This window comes from Plectropomus leopardus, chromosome 3 (genome assembly GCF_008729295.1).
Source record: "Plectropomus leopardus isolate mb chromosome 3, YSFRI_Pleo_2.0, whole genome shotgun sequence".
In the NCBI taxonomy this organism is placed as follows: domain Eukaryota; kingdom Metazoa; phylum Chordata; class Actinopteri; order Perciformes; family Serranidae; genus Plectropomus; species Plectropomus leopardus.
In genome coordinates this window covers 10,116,600-10,135,120 of record NC_056465.1, presented here as the reverse complement: position 1 = coordinate 10,135,120, position 18,521 = coordinate 10,116,600, and the positions used below count along the sequence as shown (strand labels likewise).

General features: G+C 38.7%; 1 protein-coding gene across 1 annotated transcript in view; it reads left to right on the top strand.

Annotated features, from left to right (window-relative positions):
- The window catches only part of LOC121962364 (contactin-associated protein-like 4), a 132,797-nt gene that overhangs the window by 100,647 nt on the left and 13,629 nt on the right, over positions 1 to 18,521 (top strand). Inside the window, exons 17-20 of the mRNA XM_042512620.1 lie at positions 2,026 to 2,244; positions 8,330 to 8,569; positions 13,658 to 13,882; positions 16,661 to 16,794. Coding sequence (XP_042368554.1) covers positions 2,026 to 2,244; positions 8,330 to 8,569; positions 13,658 to 13,882; positions 16,661 to 16,794 — 818 coding nt within the window. The remainder of the gene's footprint in view (positions 1 to 2,025; positions 2,245 to 8,329; positions 8,570 to 13,657; positions 13,883 to 16,660; positions 16,795 to 18,521) is intronic.

The window sequence follows — 18,521 nt, the reverse complement described above, 5'->3', positions numbered from 1 at the left end:
CAATGACAATGGTAATATGCTGATGTTTAGACGGTATAATGTTCGTGCTAACATTTGCTAATCAGCACAGTTTTGCAGGTGTTTGGTCATAAACTAATGGGCAAAAAATGCTTGACCTGATGATGTCTGATGATAAATTTATGCACCAGATTTTGTGGCAATCTGTCCAATAGTTGTTGAGAAATATCATCCCAAATCACAAATGTCAGGCTTCCATCTGGCACTAAATCAGTATGATGTCAGAAAGATGTTGGTCTCTTATGTCGAAAGGACGTTAAATTTTGGTTGAAATGAAAATTGGGTTGACGATATTTTTAACGACAGTTGAATTCCAGGTTGTGTGGACATTAACATTTAACATTTTTTAGACGTTTTGTTCTCCTTGCTTTAGAACTCAGTGTAGTTAAATTATGTCAAGATGATGTTGGCATGGGACGTTTGAAAGACACTGGACCTTGGGTACTTAACAACACAACTTAAAACCGACAAAATATCAACACCATCTCACAGTTTACTTCAAATTGATGTTAATGTTGTTGATGCATTAGGCATCCTGCCACTGAATGTGATCGCCAGGCGTCAGAACCTAAATTCAATATCAATGTCGAATGACAATGGTGGCCAGCTGGGCTGTTAATGGCCCCGTCGGAAAAAGTCAGGACGTCCCCAAAGTCATCAGGATTCATTCTCTCATTTTAAATTGATCTGTCCACTATTTGTTGAGATATTTCAGCCTGGACCAAAGTGGTGGAACGACCTGCCAATATTTGCATCACTGGAAATCTTAATTGACCAGTAAATGCTATAATTGTGCCATGCAACTGGATCCAAATGAGATAATTAAGGAAATTCTATCCAGATCACAATTTGTTTCTCATTCACAGTGAGCCTACAAAATTAAAACTGGATGTGAACATTATCATTCAATGTGATTTCAAATGTTGCAAAGAATAAAGTTAAAGAGAAACTGAAATAAAAGTTGTCCCGACAGCACAGAGCTAGACTGGAGATGGTAATCGCAACAGACGCGTTTGATTCCTCACAACTGTATGATCTCTGACTGGTGCTGGGGCTTGGTTTCTGCTGGCACACACACACACACACTTGCACACACAAACTAACAGATGTGAGTTTGTAGCTGCAGCCTTTCTTTCCTGTCTTGGGCTGATCTCTCAGATCTGTGTCCAGCTGTCAGTCCATCCTGCCAGCAGATGGACGGGTGGGAGGAAGTCACTGCACACCTCTGCCAACATATGATGATGGAGGAACAAGACTAACTAATGGGTTCACTGAAAGATTTCACAGTCTGGAGCCAAACTGAGGAAAATAGTTTTCCACTCAACAATGTGGCCCATATTTTTTATTGTATGTCACATTTCTACATCAACTATAAAATGTGATTCCTTAAAAGAGGGGTTATTTTTCCATAAATTTGGTGGGATATTTTTCAAACTCAAAGAAAGAACAAACTCTTCCTACTCAACCCACATAGTTGACTGTCTAGGAATAATTAACAGGACAGGGCCGTCATACTACTGCTGTAGACTGCGCCTCATTGGTTGGATGGATTTCACACATTTAACTTTGAACATCCGAAAAAATGAGGCAACCGAATATGAAACTTACATGTTTTCATTCTTATGCATTTACATCATTCTTAAATGGATGTCCAAGTCAATAAAACTTGCTTAACATGCTAGTAAGAGTGTCAACACCATTTCACATGGTGCTGTGATGGACTGTTTAAAGTCTGTTTCTCCTCTTCAAAGATGGAGCTGTGATGTGTTTGGAAGCGACATAAGGGATTTGCAATGTCTCACTCATCAGAGGACACAATTATCCTAAAGTGTCAGGGAGGGTTTGTTAATCAGCCCGTTAGAATTCGGCGAGAAGATGTCAAACTCACTCTGCTGGTGTGACAGTCACCCAGTGCTTCTTACACAGCATTGAACTCTCTTAAATGTTTTCTCACACTCTGACTTTTTCGGACTAACTAACTTTTCTGACCATTGCCCTCCTCTCTAGCCTCCTCAGAGGTCGTCTTCTCTTTTGATGTTGGAAACGGGCCACTGGAGGTGAGGGTGGAGGCAAGCGTCCCACTGAATGACAACCGGTGGCACAGCGTGCGAGCCGAGCGGAATGTGATCGAAGCATCGCTCCGTGTCGACGAGTTCCCTGCCGCCATGCAGGAGGCGCCCGCTGACGGACACATTCATCTGCAGCTCAACAGCCAGTTATTCATAGGTGAGATGCAAGAGTGTGACTTTGTGTGTGTGTGTTTTCAGCCTTCAAAATGTTAGACAAGTGAGAAAAACTCAAAGTGAGAGAATTCAAAAGGCTCCGTAGTGTTAGGATTCGGGGTTAAAAGGAGTCAGGGTTAGTTTAAGGTTATAGACAGGATTAAGATTAGCCATCTTGTGCAGAGAGTTATTTATTGTGTTTGAACATTAACCTCATCAGCAGCTGAATGCTGGTGATAATTGCTGTCCTGTCTTATCCTTTCTTATCTCAGACTTTGACTCAAGCAACACATGCACATGGCATTTGCATTTCATTTGCATTCAGCTATTTAGGGAAATTAAACTTTGGTGAACTTTTTTCTTCTACAAAGTAAATTGTGATATTTCTACCCACTTTGCCATTCACTTGATATGAAACAGCATTATGGGATTCAAGTTTTACTCCAAACCAGTCTCCTGTATAAATGTTGGCATTGGATATGTTTCTGCAAACCCAGATATGTTACAGTAAGTTTCATATGTAGTGGATTTATTAATGCTTCTTTACGCATCAATTGTCAATTTTTTGCTGTAACATGGCAAAGCGTTTGGTTAGGTTCCGGCACAAAAAGCACTCGGTAAGGGTCAGGAAAAGATTATGTTTTGGCTTTAAATGCTCAGCTGGACATGTCATAAATTGTCTTTAAAAATACCCACGTTGCAGCTACAAACACTGCTGGAAATGCTCCAACCTCATGTTAAAATAGCTACTTTTGTTGTTTGGTATCAAACTGTGGTCTGCTGCTGTCTGCTGTTTGGCAGCGTCTCGCCTAAATGTCACACCATCATCCACCACCCCCTCCTGCTCTTGATGAGAAACTCATCTCATATACATGTAGTCAGAACTACATCACTTCAGAAGTGTAGATGTGATACATATTACAGGGGTGCAAACTTGTCACCTTTCAGCAAAACAAAATGGATCATTTTTGAGAGTCGTGCAGATCCAATGAGTTTTTGAAAAGGTGGTGGTAGTGGTTTGGGTCAGTTTTTGTCTGCCAGCATGGGAAGAATCTTTACAGATTAGCATTATGATAACCTTACTCGACGCATATGATGATGTGTCACGCATGGTAGTGCTAATTTGCCCGAAATGGTTGACTTGTTCCAATTTAGCGAAAGATAGTTTTCCCCTACCACCACCGCTATAAAATCTCTCCATACTCAATTAAGTTCTTAATCGTTTACCCCCAGACCCCGATTCGCATCTTTGTTAACTTTTTCACCCCTGATGAGTTTGGCATCAAACGTGCCAATGCAACATATCTGTGATTTGCAGAAATGTACAATGCAAACATTTTATTCTGGCCACTAGACTGTTTGCACTGCACAACAAAAGTCCCACATCTGCAGGTGTCCGAGTTCAGTAAACCAGAGAGCAAAATGTGTCCAGTAACAGTAAACCTCAGAATCCTATATAACCCAACTACACTGAGGTGCTGAGAAAGTGGGAAGTAGTGTTAACAAGTTGTCAATACAACCTAATTTGGTTGTATTGACAAAAAAGTCTTTGTATATTGGAAAAAGCAGATGCTGGGTCAGTGCCTTCTAAATACTGAACAATAATTACCGCTGATAAGTAAGTGTAGCCAGTAAAGCTGCACCTGTATCTTTATGAGACACTTTTACATATGAATGCATTACATATGAAACAGGGGGTATGGGGGTCCTCTGCCTGAAAACTTTGAGCATTAAACTTGTAATTTCCTACATTTTGGTGTTTTTGTGCTTTTTTTTCCTTTTCTGCATCAAATTTATTGCGCAACTGTTTGATTTTATCAAAGTTAATTCCTCTGCAGTTTTAACGTTTTTAGGCAGGGGAGAGGGAGCATACGTATGTACACCTTAAAGCATGAATTCAGGCTGAACAACTTTCCAACAACAATCCCACTTTTCTCTGATCCTCTCATTTTCATCACTTTAAACTCTCATTTCTTCACTTCATCTCTTCCACAGACTTTCACAGCTCTGTTTAACCTTTTGCATTTATCTGCCGAACTGTTTTTGAGATGAAAATCCATCTTGTATTATGAAGCTTTATCTTTCTGCAAATATTATGGACATGCATTCATTTGCAAACACACTCTGAAGAGAAAATCAACCAACAATCATCATGAGATTGGAGAGATGCAGAGAAATGGAGGTGGGCATTGATTGGCTGGCTACGCTAAGATAATAATTCTCCCTGAACAGCCAGAAAGAAGTGACCATGAGTCGTTCTCCTTTTATGGGCACCGCTGTCCTGGTTGGTGTTTACCGTTGATGCAGAGGGATTCATAGGACTGAATGGAAATGTGATGGGATTATGAAATAGATCGCTGTGGAAGAGGATGTTTGTGTTTGACAAAGACCCGATTTACTGCAAAGCAATATGCATTTGTGTGTGCCTCCTTTCTTGTTTTGGAAAGTGGAGGGCCATGTGCTCCAGGAATTGTTATTGTTAATCCATAATGTCAGCAGCCTCCCTTCTATGGAATAATTCACAATACTGCAAAGACAGCTATATTGCTATGAATAGTGTGTCCCATTTGTAATATATAAAATTGCCCTTTATAACTTAACAAGACGGGTTATTCCATAGTTTGAATTAATAAGCCGTAATACTGCCTTGGCTGAATTTATGTGACACAAAGTTATTCTGGTTTGAATTCATTTATTGCCACTGGAAGGAATTAATTTGTGTACACACTATAACACACATCCTTGTACGAGCTTAAAACAATGATCATATTGATGAGATATTGTGTTGTTATAGTGTATGTGGCTGATGTGAATAGTTACGTGAGTTTATGTCCTATGGCTTGATACCTGTGACAGCTGGGCTGATAGTGTTTTCACCCTCAGAGTCAGTGTGTGTCATCATGACAAAATGTGGTATTGGAGAGACCCTCTTTAACAGGAATTAAATCAGTAACTGTCCTGAGTAGATATCAATCATCCTGTTATAATGCAGTGAGTTCAGGTATTCATGTAGATGCCACTTTACACGAACCACCTACCCAAACACTGTAAGAGAGCAAGCATCCCCCTTCATGGCAGTGGCACTCCTTAATGATAGTCTTTTTTACATTTACCTTGTTGCAGTAATACTGTGCTTTTTTTTGTTCTCGTGTTGTGTATCAGTTAAGCCGCCAAAATATACCACAGTGCTCCACAACTAACAGGTGCATGCTGGGTCTAGCTAAAAACATCTTAAAATGCTTATGGTGGATCCTCGCCTCTCTCAACTCTATATCAAGCATTGTCTTTTAGCCATGTTTTAATCACGCTGTTGATTCTGCAAGAAGTTGCAGGCTTTATAATATCTGTAGCTTAACAATGTTTTGTTGCACCACCATGGTGTTCAGAGCACCAGATGTGACAACGTGACGATAGCTGGTATTGTGTGTGTGTGTGTGTGTGTGTGTGTGTGTGTGTGTGTGTGTGTGTATGTGTGTGTGGTTCTTGAGACACCAATTGTAGCAGAACTACCACAGAGGCAGTAGTGTGGACAGATCAAATTTAAGGCCGAGATCAAATATAGAGGTGGTCTGAGCAAGGGGGCTGGAAGTGGGGGATTGGGAAGTAGGAAGAGGCCATTGCCCATTCACTTTATGTCAGTGGCCCTCATTCATTTTGAAGTCGCTGATTACTGCATCTCATGATGTCTCGCTTTATTTACTTTTGGGTTTTTTTTACACTGTCTGAGTTTTGTCCACTTTTCAGGTTAATTCTAGTGGATTTACACTAAGAATGGCAGTTACAATCTGAAATTAATAATCAATCGTTGGCTCAGGCTCAATCAGGCTGCAAATATCCGTCCACTAAAAAGGAGTTTATTGCCGGGCATAAGGGCTCTGTGGTGCAGTTCATACTTGGTAATCATGTTGTTCCACATTGACATTTTATTGAACTTTTCCCAAAAGTGGTCTTTAATTTAATAGTTCTACCATTTACCATTAACATTATCATGTTATACCTCTTTTAAAGATGTAACTCAGTGCATTCAGAGTACTGACCTTCTTTTTACTCTTGTATAATTATAAGTTATTATTGTTATACTTTTACTTAACTAAAATAGCCTGGTAGCTACTCTTTCCATCTCTGACAACATGCTAATTAAACACTTAAGTCCTCCTGCTTTGGCAATCTCACACCCTGAGGTGAGGTTAAAGTCTCAGACATCCTGTCATACAGGGTTTTACTTTTGACTCCTGTAGGGCAGTTCCTGCCCTTTGTTTCTCTCTTCATCAGAGGTTCTGTCTTTTTTGCAATAACTGCACTATCAGTATTTTCTCTAAGCTCCACAGTTTAGCAATTTGTGGTTAAACCAATATCTAATAGAAGTTTGCCGTGAGTTTGTTTCATTCAGTGTAATCAAATTTTTCCTTATTGAGCTGTCGAGAATGTTTAATTAAATGTCCCACTTTATGTGTCCTTAATGTGCCGTCTGTGTTTTATAACTGATTCTGTGGAAGGAAACAAGAGCCTCACGGAGGTTAAAGATTCAGTATATGAAAAGCTTTCCTTGCTGAACATTTGAAGCTTTTCCAGTCTCAAACTGTGAGTCTAATACCCTGCCAATTCTTGTCTACAAGAACAATAACAACTGTCATGCGTGGATATATAAAATAAGACCTCGCCAGCTTTGAACTCTGTGAGAAATGTAATTTTGCCAAGTCTAAACTCTGAGAACAGTGTGAGGTTGCTATATTAGAATGTTAATTATCAGGTGAAAGGGGGAAGAGTCTCTTCTCCCCGCCTGTTAGCGGAGAGGAAGAATATCAGACACCAGATGGCTAATCAGCCACACAGTTAGCCAATCAACAGCCAGCACAGTGATACAGGCAGTGTCTCGGTGCCCTGCAGAGCTGACATGGCCTTGTTGTGCTGTGATGGCAACATGTGCCTGTCAATCATAATTTATTAGGGTTTTCTTTTTAAATTTTATTTGGACTGATTAGATGTGGGTTGTCAGAGATCACTGTGACCCTGTTGGTCTCATTCTTGTGAATGTGATATCTAAAGAAAACCTTGTGGAAATTTCCTCCAATTTGGCACAAACATCCATTTGGATTCAAGAACGAACTTATTGGATATTGGAGTCCAAAAGTCAAGGTCATTGTGACATTGGGTATGTTTCATTCTTGTGAGGGCCATATCTCAGAAAGGCCTGGTGGGAATTTCTTTAAATTTGGCACAAACCTCTACTTGGTCTTAACGATGAAGGGATTGGATTTGGGTTGTCAAAGGTCACTGTAACTTTGTTTGTCTCATTCTTGTGAAAGTGATATCTTGAGACAACCATGAGGGGATTTCTTCAAATTTGGCACAAACATCTAATTGGACTTAAGAATGAACTGATTAGATATTGCTGGTCAAAGGTCACTGTGACCTGTGACCCATTTCATCCTTGTGAGCATGATATCATCAAAAAAACTCAAGGGAATTTCTTTAAATTTGGCACAAATGTCCATTTGGACTCAAGGATGAACTGATTACAATATGATGATCAAAAGTCACTGTGAACTCACAAAACATCGTTTTGGTCATAACTCGAGAATTAATACACTAATTATGTAACAAATGTCCAATAGGATAAGATGATGTAGTGATGACATTTTAAATCGAAATGTCAACTTCACAGTGACATCATGATGTTTTCTGGCCCTTTTTCAGCGTCATCTCTCAGGAACAGCAGGGGAGACATTTGGTCAGATACTGAATTTGTGACTTTAATCTTGGGTGGCCATCTTGAAAATGTGCTGATTGTACACATCTTCTATGCTGCCGTGTTGAAATGTGTGTGAAGCATCCATGTTTTTACACACACGGATGTAAACTTTAAGTGCAACCTGACCAGTGTGTGGAGTTATACAACCACATGGTGGTTTTCTAGTTTGTTATTGTAACTGCAATTTCAGTTGTGTTGTTTACAACAGGCACTTAACAGGGACGTTCTTGAATATATGATGATTGGGAAGGTTTCAAGCTCTGATTCAGCTACTACTACTAAAGTGGGTGTGCTTGTATTAGTGTATCATGTATACAGTATTTGTTTTTGTTGGCAGGAGGCACTGCGTCTAGACAGAAAGGCTTTCTGGGCTGCATCCGCTCTCTGCAGCTGAACGGCGTCACTCTGGACCTGGAGGAGAGGGCGAAGATCACCCCAGGAGTCCGACCTGGGTGTCCGGGCCACTGCAGCAGCTACGGCTCCCTCTGCCAGAATCAGGGTCGCTGTGTGGAGAGAGCCAATGGATTCGCCTGTGACTGTGACCATTCTGCCTACACTGGAGTCTTCTGTCATGAAGGTGCATACATTTACATACACAATACCAGTAAATACACAGATCTGCTCTGAACCTTAGAGGAACACTTCACCCAAAAATGATAATTTGAATAGCTACTACTCATTTTGTGGTTTCTTGAATTTATGGAGAAAACGTTGTTTTTCTCACATGCCAAAACAGTGAAGAATCCAAAAACTAAGTAAAAAGGTTCAGGTTTAACAACAACAACTATATCAAACAACTGTTAAGAAACTCTCACACAACTCCTGCAGTATAATCCAAGTCTCATTTATCCAGTCATATGCTCATTACTTCCCAAACATGGACATGTTTGCCTAAACTTTGCTATCTAAAAGACTTCTCTACAAAACAGTCAGAGGCACAGACAGGTAGCGTGCCCACATTTGTTTGAACTCTGCTCAATAGAATGCACAAGCAGAGTGTTGTGTTTGGGAAGCAAACGACTGGATCAATGAGACTTGGATTACACTGCATGAGTTGTGTGAGAGTTTGTAAACTGATGTTTTGATATAGTTTTGCTGTTGTTGAAGAAAGTCCCCTTATACTTCAATGCATTAAGAATGTTTGCCATGTTTGCATTGCTCCTCCTCTGTGGAGGCATGTGAGAAAAACTGTTTTCTTTACTAATTAAAAGTAAGAATTTTCAACCAGCTTACCAACATAACCATGCAGGTATTATGTGTAAATGAACTGTGGCAAAAACTTCTTGAAAAACTTCTTTAAAGTATCCATCATAATTTTAATGTCAATGAAGGACAGTTTTGCTCCTGTTTTCAGTTTCCCAATTCATTTTTTTTCCATGCTCCTACTAACATCATCTTGAATTATAGGTAAAGATAACATGCTTTCAGATCTGTGAAGTTTAAGTTCACCAGACATTTTAAGATCCCACACTCCTCAGACCGATCCAATTATATTTGACGGATAGATTGGCACTGGACGAAAGAACTTGAGTGAAACCTGGACTGTTATCATCTTAAAAAATGTAAAAACAGCAGTCTCTCCTCCAACTTCAAATTGGCTCATTTAGTTTTCCATCCCTTCAGTTGCCTTGACAATTTCATTTCCTGAGAGATGATAGGTTAATTTAGCATGAAGTTCATTATAGGTTTGTGTCTAAAGATGGCCGAGTGAGTTGTATGCTATAAAACTGCTGCAGACATCATTCATCGGATAAAGACAGAAAAAAAAGAGTATCAAAATTTAATGCAGGTTTTAAGGATTATTGTTATGCTGCTACAGTATTCAAATGTAATCTTTCTTAGCACTTTATATTACTATAAAAACAGACTAAGGCAGTATCTAGTTGTGACTGTAATATAAATTATATTATTAACTATAAATGATAATATAATATCATAGTAATTACTGTAACAACAGTTGTCTGTCTTATGAATTCTTGCCCTACTACCTTAATTTCTTCTTCATATGTTATATTGCATCTTTTATTACTTAACAGAGTTTAGAATACTTCTTTAATATGGTATATGGCATAATGATAATAAAGTACTGAATGTTTGTTTTGAACAGCAGTCTATTCTGCTGCTTTTTATTGTATTTTAGTTTGCCAGCTCAGTCTGTGCGTCCTATTCAGAGGCTCTCCAAACAAAGAGGAGGAAATTTTGTTTGCCAATTAGATGTGGCAGTCACAGGCAGAGCGATGCATTTGTCAGACACTCGGAGGAATAACGCACCTACTTCAGAAATGCCACATCCGCTGTGGCGGTATGTGAAGGTCCAGTCACTGAAATGTCTCTTTGTGACATCTGGCTCACAATCCCTCGTTGCCTGTGAACCTAATGAGAAACAAAGGTAACTGTCAGCTTGCTAAGCCCCATCGCCCTTAGTTACTGTTACTATTCCTGCCAAGCTTTTGCACAGTTTACAACAGATTAATGACAGATTTATCACTTTCTTTTTTGTCAAAAGTGGATCCTTAACTTAGGCAGCAACTGTTGTTTTTGCTTTCTAAAATTACAAATGTCGCTTGCTTAAAGGAGCTGTGTGTGAGATTGAGGGTGATGGCATCTAGCGATGAGGACTGCAGTTTGCATCCACCTGAAACTTCTCCCAGTTAGAATTTATTCAGTGTTTGTTGTTCAGGAGGTTTTTACTAAGAGCGTAATTATCCACAGAGGTCTCCTCCTCTCCAAAACAAACCAATACGGTGATTTAAAACAGTAAAAACATTGAATGAAGCAGTTTCTTGTCTTTAAAAAATCTGTGTTTTTCTGTTTCTTTTGCCATGGAGGGGCTGCTAACTCACCAATGTGAAAATGTGAATGGCCTCTATTTCGAGCCAGTGTTTGGTTCATCCGTTCAGTGCTTCTGCAGAAACATGGCACTGCAACATGGCACAAATATAAGAAGTTCATAAAAAAGCTCAACAATTCTTATTTTCAGGTGAATATACAAAAAAAGCATGCTTATTATATCCATTTCCCTAACTGTTTCACACAGGACTTGGAGGCAAATTTTAGCTCCATAAGTTTGTGTAAAAAAAAAATATCTGTCTGACTTTTTGTGTTTACAGCTTACTTTAAAAACAAGAATCCTCTAAAAGTGCCTCACTTGATATCGTGCCAAAAGGAATACAGGCCAGATCTGCAGGTTCCAACAAGCTGGTGATCCATGTAGATAACATATTATTAAAGTAAACACATTCTTCTTGTACTGCACTGCAGATTTCTACAGTTGTCGGTATAATAACAAAAGACAGTTATTATACTACTATATTTGTCTGTAGTAAAAAATCCTGTTGTACCAAGAACCAAGCATTATATTTGGCTGTATTGTTTGTATTTCCAAACATGTTGACTTATCCTTTTAAAGTTAAAAGAGAAAAGGCTTTGACAATGAACTAATGTGTTCGGCAAGTGTATAATAAAGATATCTTGGAAAAAGAGTTTGGCCTGAGGCTGCTGGAGTGTCAGCTTCCCCAAATCAGATCTTTGGTGACTTAAGCGAACCCTCTAGCATGTAGTATTAAAGGCCTCTTCCCTTGTCTGCCCACTAAGTTACTCAGCCAAATCTGCAAAAATTTGCAGCTTGGACTTGCCTTTCGTGTCCAGTTACTGTTGATTGGATTATCGCTGTTCGGAGGATGCTTTTAGGAGACAGTTGCAGCCACCCCAAATTCAAATATCCAGAAGTTTCTAATATACATTATTTGGGGTTTATCTCAACTCTTTCAGACAAATAACTAGAATTAAAATGACAACAAGACTTGTACTGCAGCAACTTTTGAATCATTTGTAAGCTGTCAGAAGGGTTTATGTTAAAGCTTTATAGAACACAATTATTATGACCTATCCCTGGTTCTTTAATGAGGAGTTGAGAGCAAAGATCAGACAGCTTTCCGAAGAGGATCCTTCAGCCAGCAGACATTAGGCCGACCCTGACCGTCTCTGTAGTTCACTGTCGCCACAGCTTGGCCTCTCGATGCTCGTTTTGAGCTGGTAATAATGAGCCCGCTTTGTCCTGAAGGTCAAGCATTGGGATTATCTTAAAGGACACTTGTGGCCAACAATGTCATCGAGTCTGCCATGTGACTCATCAAGAGCTTATTGGAGAGTGGTGAAAGTCAACATCACACTCAGTCAGTACTGTAGAGATAGGTTGTTAAAGGAATAGTTCAGTGTTAAGGTAGATACGCTTAAAACAAGGTTGATGCTACTGTCATGTCTGTGTGTTAATGTTAAACAGATATGAGAAAGCCCAGAAGTAGAGCCAGAGATTTGAATCATCAGTTGGAGACCCCTCAGTTGACTGAGAATCTTCAAGTTGAGCAGTGTTTTTTTCTTTTGTCAGTCAGTGTGCAGTGTACTCAGACCGTTCTCATGCACTGTTCCGATGTTTTTCTATAAAAAGTAATGCACCAAAATTTTACATATCTCACATAATGCGATCATGTGACCAAAGCGTTGATGGGACTAAAGATGTGGATGGGTCACAAAACAAAGAATTTTCCAGAACCATGTAAACTCTGACTGTAACTTTTACTCATTTTAAGGTACGTTTTGATAAACCTAACCACAGAAACTTTACTTACCTAAAACTAATGTCCGTAAGTTTTCATTTATTACATATCTTAACAGTAAGGATATTTAGCTTGGAGGGCTAACTTGGTTTGTTTACTATATTATGTGACCGTCGCTGTCACCTTTCATATGCCTCTGAACCTCGCTCCATCTCTTAAACTCTGTGTGGAAAGAAAGGAACAAATAGTCAAATATTCATATCGAATAGTATTTTGCCTGACATAATTAGTCAGGTATTTGGAATTATGCTAATAAGCATATTTCCAAAAATGTTTAATTATTCCTTTAAATTGCAAATAAGTTTAAGTGTAAGACAGTTAATTTACCAGTTTAAGCCAACAACTAACAGAAGAGATAATTTAGCAGAAAATTTTTTGGATTTTTGACATGCAATTGGCTACAAATTGAATTGAGTTGAAAGTGAACAGTAGTTTACTGCATGTGGAGTCCATGTTAAGGAAATTCAAACAAATTTGGTTAAAAGATTCACTGATATTATTTCAACTGTAAATAAAACCTTTATTTGATCAGGTAAGTCCTGTTGTGATTTTCTAGAGAGACCTGAGTACGTAAATAAAGACATAAAACAAACAATTTAAAATGCACTATACCAGTCGTAGTACATAAAATAACATAACTTTATTTTAATCATAAAGAATAACAAAGTTATACAAAAATGAGTCACTTAAACAAGTTAAGAAACAGTCACAGTTAAGATCTTGTAGGATTTTGACTAGATTTCTGAACTGACCCATTGGAACCAGATAATCAAGCTTCAGGATACACTGCAGTTTGTGCCATGTGTACGGTGCAAAGAAGCAAAAAGCAGTATTTTAACATTAAACATATAAAACAAACAAAAAGGTACTTTGTTTTCCTGGGCTCACCAAATTATGCAATTTCTTTCTTTTTTCCTCTATTTAGACCTCTCAGTCAATGACGGTTTCTTTTTTTGCAAGTACAATAGAGACAGAAAGCCCTACACAGGAAGTTCACTAGTCAGCTCCACCACTGATTCATCCCAACTCTGTAACTTTCTAACTTTCAGAGGTTTCAGCCAGCTTCACGTCGTCAACATCCATCGTCTATAACCTCAAGGAGCCCTACGAGCTAAGCAGGAACAGCAGTGCGTCGCCATCGTCGATTTACTCCGATGTGACGCTGAGAGGAGAAAACATCTCCCTGAGCTTCTGGACCAGTCAGAGTCCTGCTCTGCTGCTCTACGTTAACTCTTTTTACAGGGAATACCTGGCTCTGCTCATCAACAGTCATGGTGAGGACAATGACCTGATATAATTCCCACACTGATGTTATGTTCACTCTCTCCTCTCTCTGTTTCTGTCTCCCGCTGCATTCATCCCGTCACCCTCTGCTGCCTCCTCCACGCAGCCAGGCTAATTGTCATGCACAGTGTCAGGTTCAAAGAAAACATTTGGTGCAGTTACTATTAAATGATAATTCTGTTTTTCAGCAGGGGTCCTCCTTCTCTTGTTCTTGCCCTTGTGATTATTTATTGTGTTCAAACTTTAATCACTCGCTTCACTGTCGAGCTTTACAGAGCTCCAGTTGGCAGGGAGCAATGCCAGCATTCCTGCATAGCACAATAGGATTTGCCATTACCCAGTGTGTGCATCTTGTAAACATAACTGAATTCATTTTTTTTTTCTAGTGTGAAGTTTAGTTTTGGAATTGGAGATTTAGTAATTTTGAACACCATGCATTGTCATAATGGCAAAAATTAGCAACACGTGATGGACATATTGGGTGGCTTTCTTTAATCCATTAAGTGACATGTACTTTTAATATCATTGTAAATAAATTCTGCTCTTAGTAGAATTAATATCCAGCTTTTTTTGTAGACTGAGAGAAAGCTAAGGGGTGGCAGGTTTTGATCAAGTTATCATTAGGTAACTGCACTCTTGCTGAAGTATCTAATTATATCCCAGAGAGAGGTTCCTTTTGGATTTTGGATGCAAAGGCTTTTCTCATGTTTCTCTCCATTGCTGCTGCTGTAACAGGAGCCTCAGTTCCTGCACACAAAGAAACTTTCCTAAGTCCCTTGCTGAGAGCCTGAAACACTCTTTGCCCTCTATGAGATTGTTTTTATTATCAAGATGTGCTCTTATGATAGGGGAATTGCTCCCTAAAGGTCCATTGGGGGGGGGAAGAAACATAGTGAGTCATAGTTAGGAAAAAATGAAAAGGGGTATTAAGTATTAAGTGTTTGAATCTTAAAAAAAAAGATTATATGCTATCACTTCTGCTCATCTGTAAAGTCTGCAGACACTGCAGAGCATTCAAATTATCTTAGCGTTATGGAATTTATTAAGTGTAAAAAAAAAAAGAGGGAAATTAATTTAATATCATGGAGTGTTATTCATAGAGATAAAGTATTAATCCTCAAAGTATTTAATGGTTTGTAGTTTCTTAATTCGGCAGCTGGTAACTTGGAGCATTCAGATATCTGGGTGAAATGTTCTTTCTTTGAGGGAGGGAAGACATGCCTTCTTAGATGTTCATAGCCAAGAATGTGGACATTTTTGAGACTTAATTAACTATCAAAGACTATTTAAATTGCATCTTTAAGTTTAGACATGTTTGTATCAGCCAGCAACATTATTAAGATTAGATAAGATTGTTCTGCATTTTGGTTTTGGCATTGGCTGTATTGTTGGTGATCAACAACAACAACAACAACAGTATAGCATATACAGTTTACTTCAGTTTTTAGCAACAGCTTGTGTTAGATCTATGTTATATCTCATAAGTATATCTATTATTGATGCCCCTTTCCCACCAAATCAGCTCTGGTTCTTGAGCAGGTTTTATTCAGGATATTTGGTGCTATCAAGGGAACCAGCTTGTGTTTCCACCAGTTTTGCGCTGAACCATTGTACGACAAACGTTAAGAGTTGTAGCAAAATTGCAGATTACATTGATACCCTGCAAACTTTGTTCTGTTACTAGAGATATTTGTTTTACCCAAAAAACAAGCAGGAACCAGTATTTATAAGACCACTGCACTCTCTAATTTCTGTTATGATTTATCACATGACTCTCTATTGTTGCCTTCTCACTCGTCTTTCTCCAACCCAGAGAATATGACATGTACGCTGACAGTTTGCACTTCAGGTCAAGGAAAACCCTCTTACGTTTTGGTTTCAGCTGAGAACCAAATTTTCAGGTTCTGAACCAATATATTTTTGGTCAAAATAAGGCGCGAGACTGAAATGGAACAGGTTCCATGTTGGTGGGAAAGGGTATCAGCGACCTCTGTCTGCAGAAGTCAAATTGCCCTTCTGTGAAAAAAATAAAACTCCACTCTTTTTTATGGATCAACATATTCTGATAGTACAGTTCATGTGATATCCCACAAATTAGCTCCCTACGAATTACGTTACAAAAGTAACATAAGGTTACGGAGGTTAGGTTTAAGAAACAAAGTTGGGTGTTATTAGGTTGAGGCAAGTAAAGTTACTAAGGTTAGGTTTAGGAAAAAGTAACATTGTGAGGATGTACCTTGTCACCCATTCAGAACCCCAACCGGCCTTCTTAGAGACAGCTTGGGACTGCTTCCTTGTTTATTCCTGTCAGCGCATTGGTCACATGATCGCAGCCTTCCAGAATACATGGGTTATGCAGAAAATGATCAGCTCATGATTACATGGGATATGTATGAAAACGGTTGCATTGCTTTTTATAGGAAAAGGTATGAAAAGAAAAACACCTGGAATAAATATAATCTGACACAAATATGCGATACATGTAAATTTGCAGAGCATGACTTTTTATGTATATACTAAAAACAAGGGTCCATCAGTGACAAAAAAGAACTTAAAAAATTCTCTTTGATTACGTACATGCTTGTACAAAAGAGTAAGATAGTACTTTTAATAAGAATAATAATAAACTTATGGTGTATCGCCCCTTTCAGACAAGAAATGCAGTCCAACATGCTTTACAACAAAGAAATTACATGCACTAGTGCTTCACTTGAAAAGACATAGAAGACACAACAAAACCCACATGTTGTTCTGTTTTCTTTTCAAAGATGAGCTGGAATTGAGGTACAAGTTGCACAGCAGCAGAGATGCCGAGGTGTTTGGGAGCAGAGTAACGAACTTGGCTGATGGACATCTGCACACAGTGATCATCAGGAGACAGGCAGACAGCGTCTCTGTTCAGGTACACACAAATAATTCAGACTGTCACACACATCACCACAACAAACACTGCGAACAAAAGAAAAGAAAAAGTAAGAAATCTTTTGTAATTAATTTCAGATGCTCCATCCTCCTTTAAAAGTCTGTCAGAGTGACATCCACATTGTGCATCATTACATTGTTAGATAAACCCACTGCTCACACTGCACTAAACACCTCATAATGAGAGGCAGCCTGCACAGGGACACTAGTGAGGCTGATGCATGTTGTCATATTATTAATTGAAAGTGCTGGCAGATGCTTATTTTGTGGCCATGCGGTTCATTCTCTCACTGCAAATGAATCATGTATACAGGGATGGGAGCACCCAGCTTAATTATGTTCCATGCAGCTATATTAGAATATGACCCAAACCAGGATTATACTCATAAACAGGAAACTTTTTGCAAAGGTTTGCCCTAAGCTTGAGTCACCTACAGCAAAAGATGAGATGATAAACAATAACCTACACCAAATCACCAGAAAACAAATGTTAGCACTGTACATTTCAGCAAACTATAGATATTCTAGATTTTGAGGTTTCATATGTCCTGGACGTGCTGAAACTTTATGTTTCTTATGTCTTCATTTTTATTATTTTTTTTGTTGAAACAACCAAGCAGCAACCTGCAAAGGCTGAAAAGTAAAGCTAAAGCTGAAGTGCCAAAAACTGCACTTCATCAAATGGCCATGAGGCTGGCTCCAAAACAGAGTAAACGTACATGTTAAAAACATGTTTACAGACTGGTACAAAAAACAATTTTGGCCTCCATAGCTAATTTCAATATTCATGACAGATGTATGGGGATGAGTTTTTTAATATATCACCCTTTTACATTTTATTAAGGCCAAATGTTACTTAAATGTAAGGGTGGGGCAGCTCGAGTGACTGTTTGAGTCAGATCCACTTCTTGCTCCAAAAAAATAGAGGGTGACATCTGAAATGCCGAATTTGGGGCTTAAAAACAGGATTAAATAAACCAAATGATGACATAATGGTGGCTACATCCATTATTTACTATGTAAATAATCGTGATAATGTTGGTATGCACAAAAACCACTTGGTTAGAAAATGAATGAATGTTTTGGCTTATAGTACCCACTTTTGTTGGTACAAACATGGCTTGAAGTGTCCCAACGTGTCATAAAAAAAAAAAAAGACTTTGCTGTTTGTTGGCCTCAAACAATGTTTTGCTGCTGTTTGCTGCTTGGCAGCTGTCTCACCTAGTTAAGCCATCCAATGTTTCCTCTTCCTCCTGATGAGAAACTCAGCTCATTTACATTTAGTCTGAAATTCGACACTTTGAAAAAACATTGACATGATAAGTATGTAATGTAGGAATGTAACATATCCATGGTTTGTAGAAACGTACAATGCCAGCATTCTATTCTGATACTAGGTTGTCTTCACCCTGGTATGAAAATTAAAGAAATGATGTCCTGAACCGATCCATGGGCTTGAAAATACCAACCAAACCGTGTCTGTAAGTGATCAGTGACAAAGTGCAAAAACACCAGCCAGCAGTTTTAAGTAATGGTATATAAGTAGGCATCGACAAGTCAAATAATTGAATCATAATTGAAAAAAAAATATATACACATAATTAAAAGATCAGTCCCCCGTGGCATACCAGTAGATATCTCACTTAAGGCACTCCAAATGTCGAGATTTGCCTCTGACAAAAAGATTTTGGAACTCAATCAGAAAGT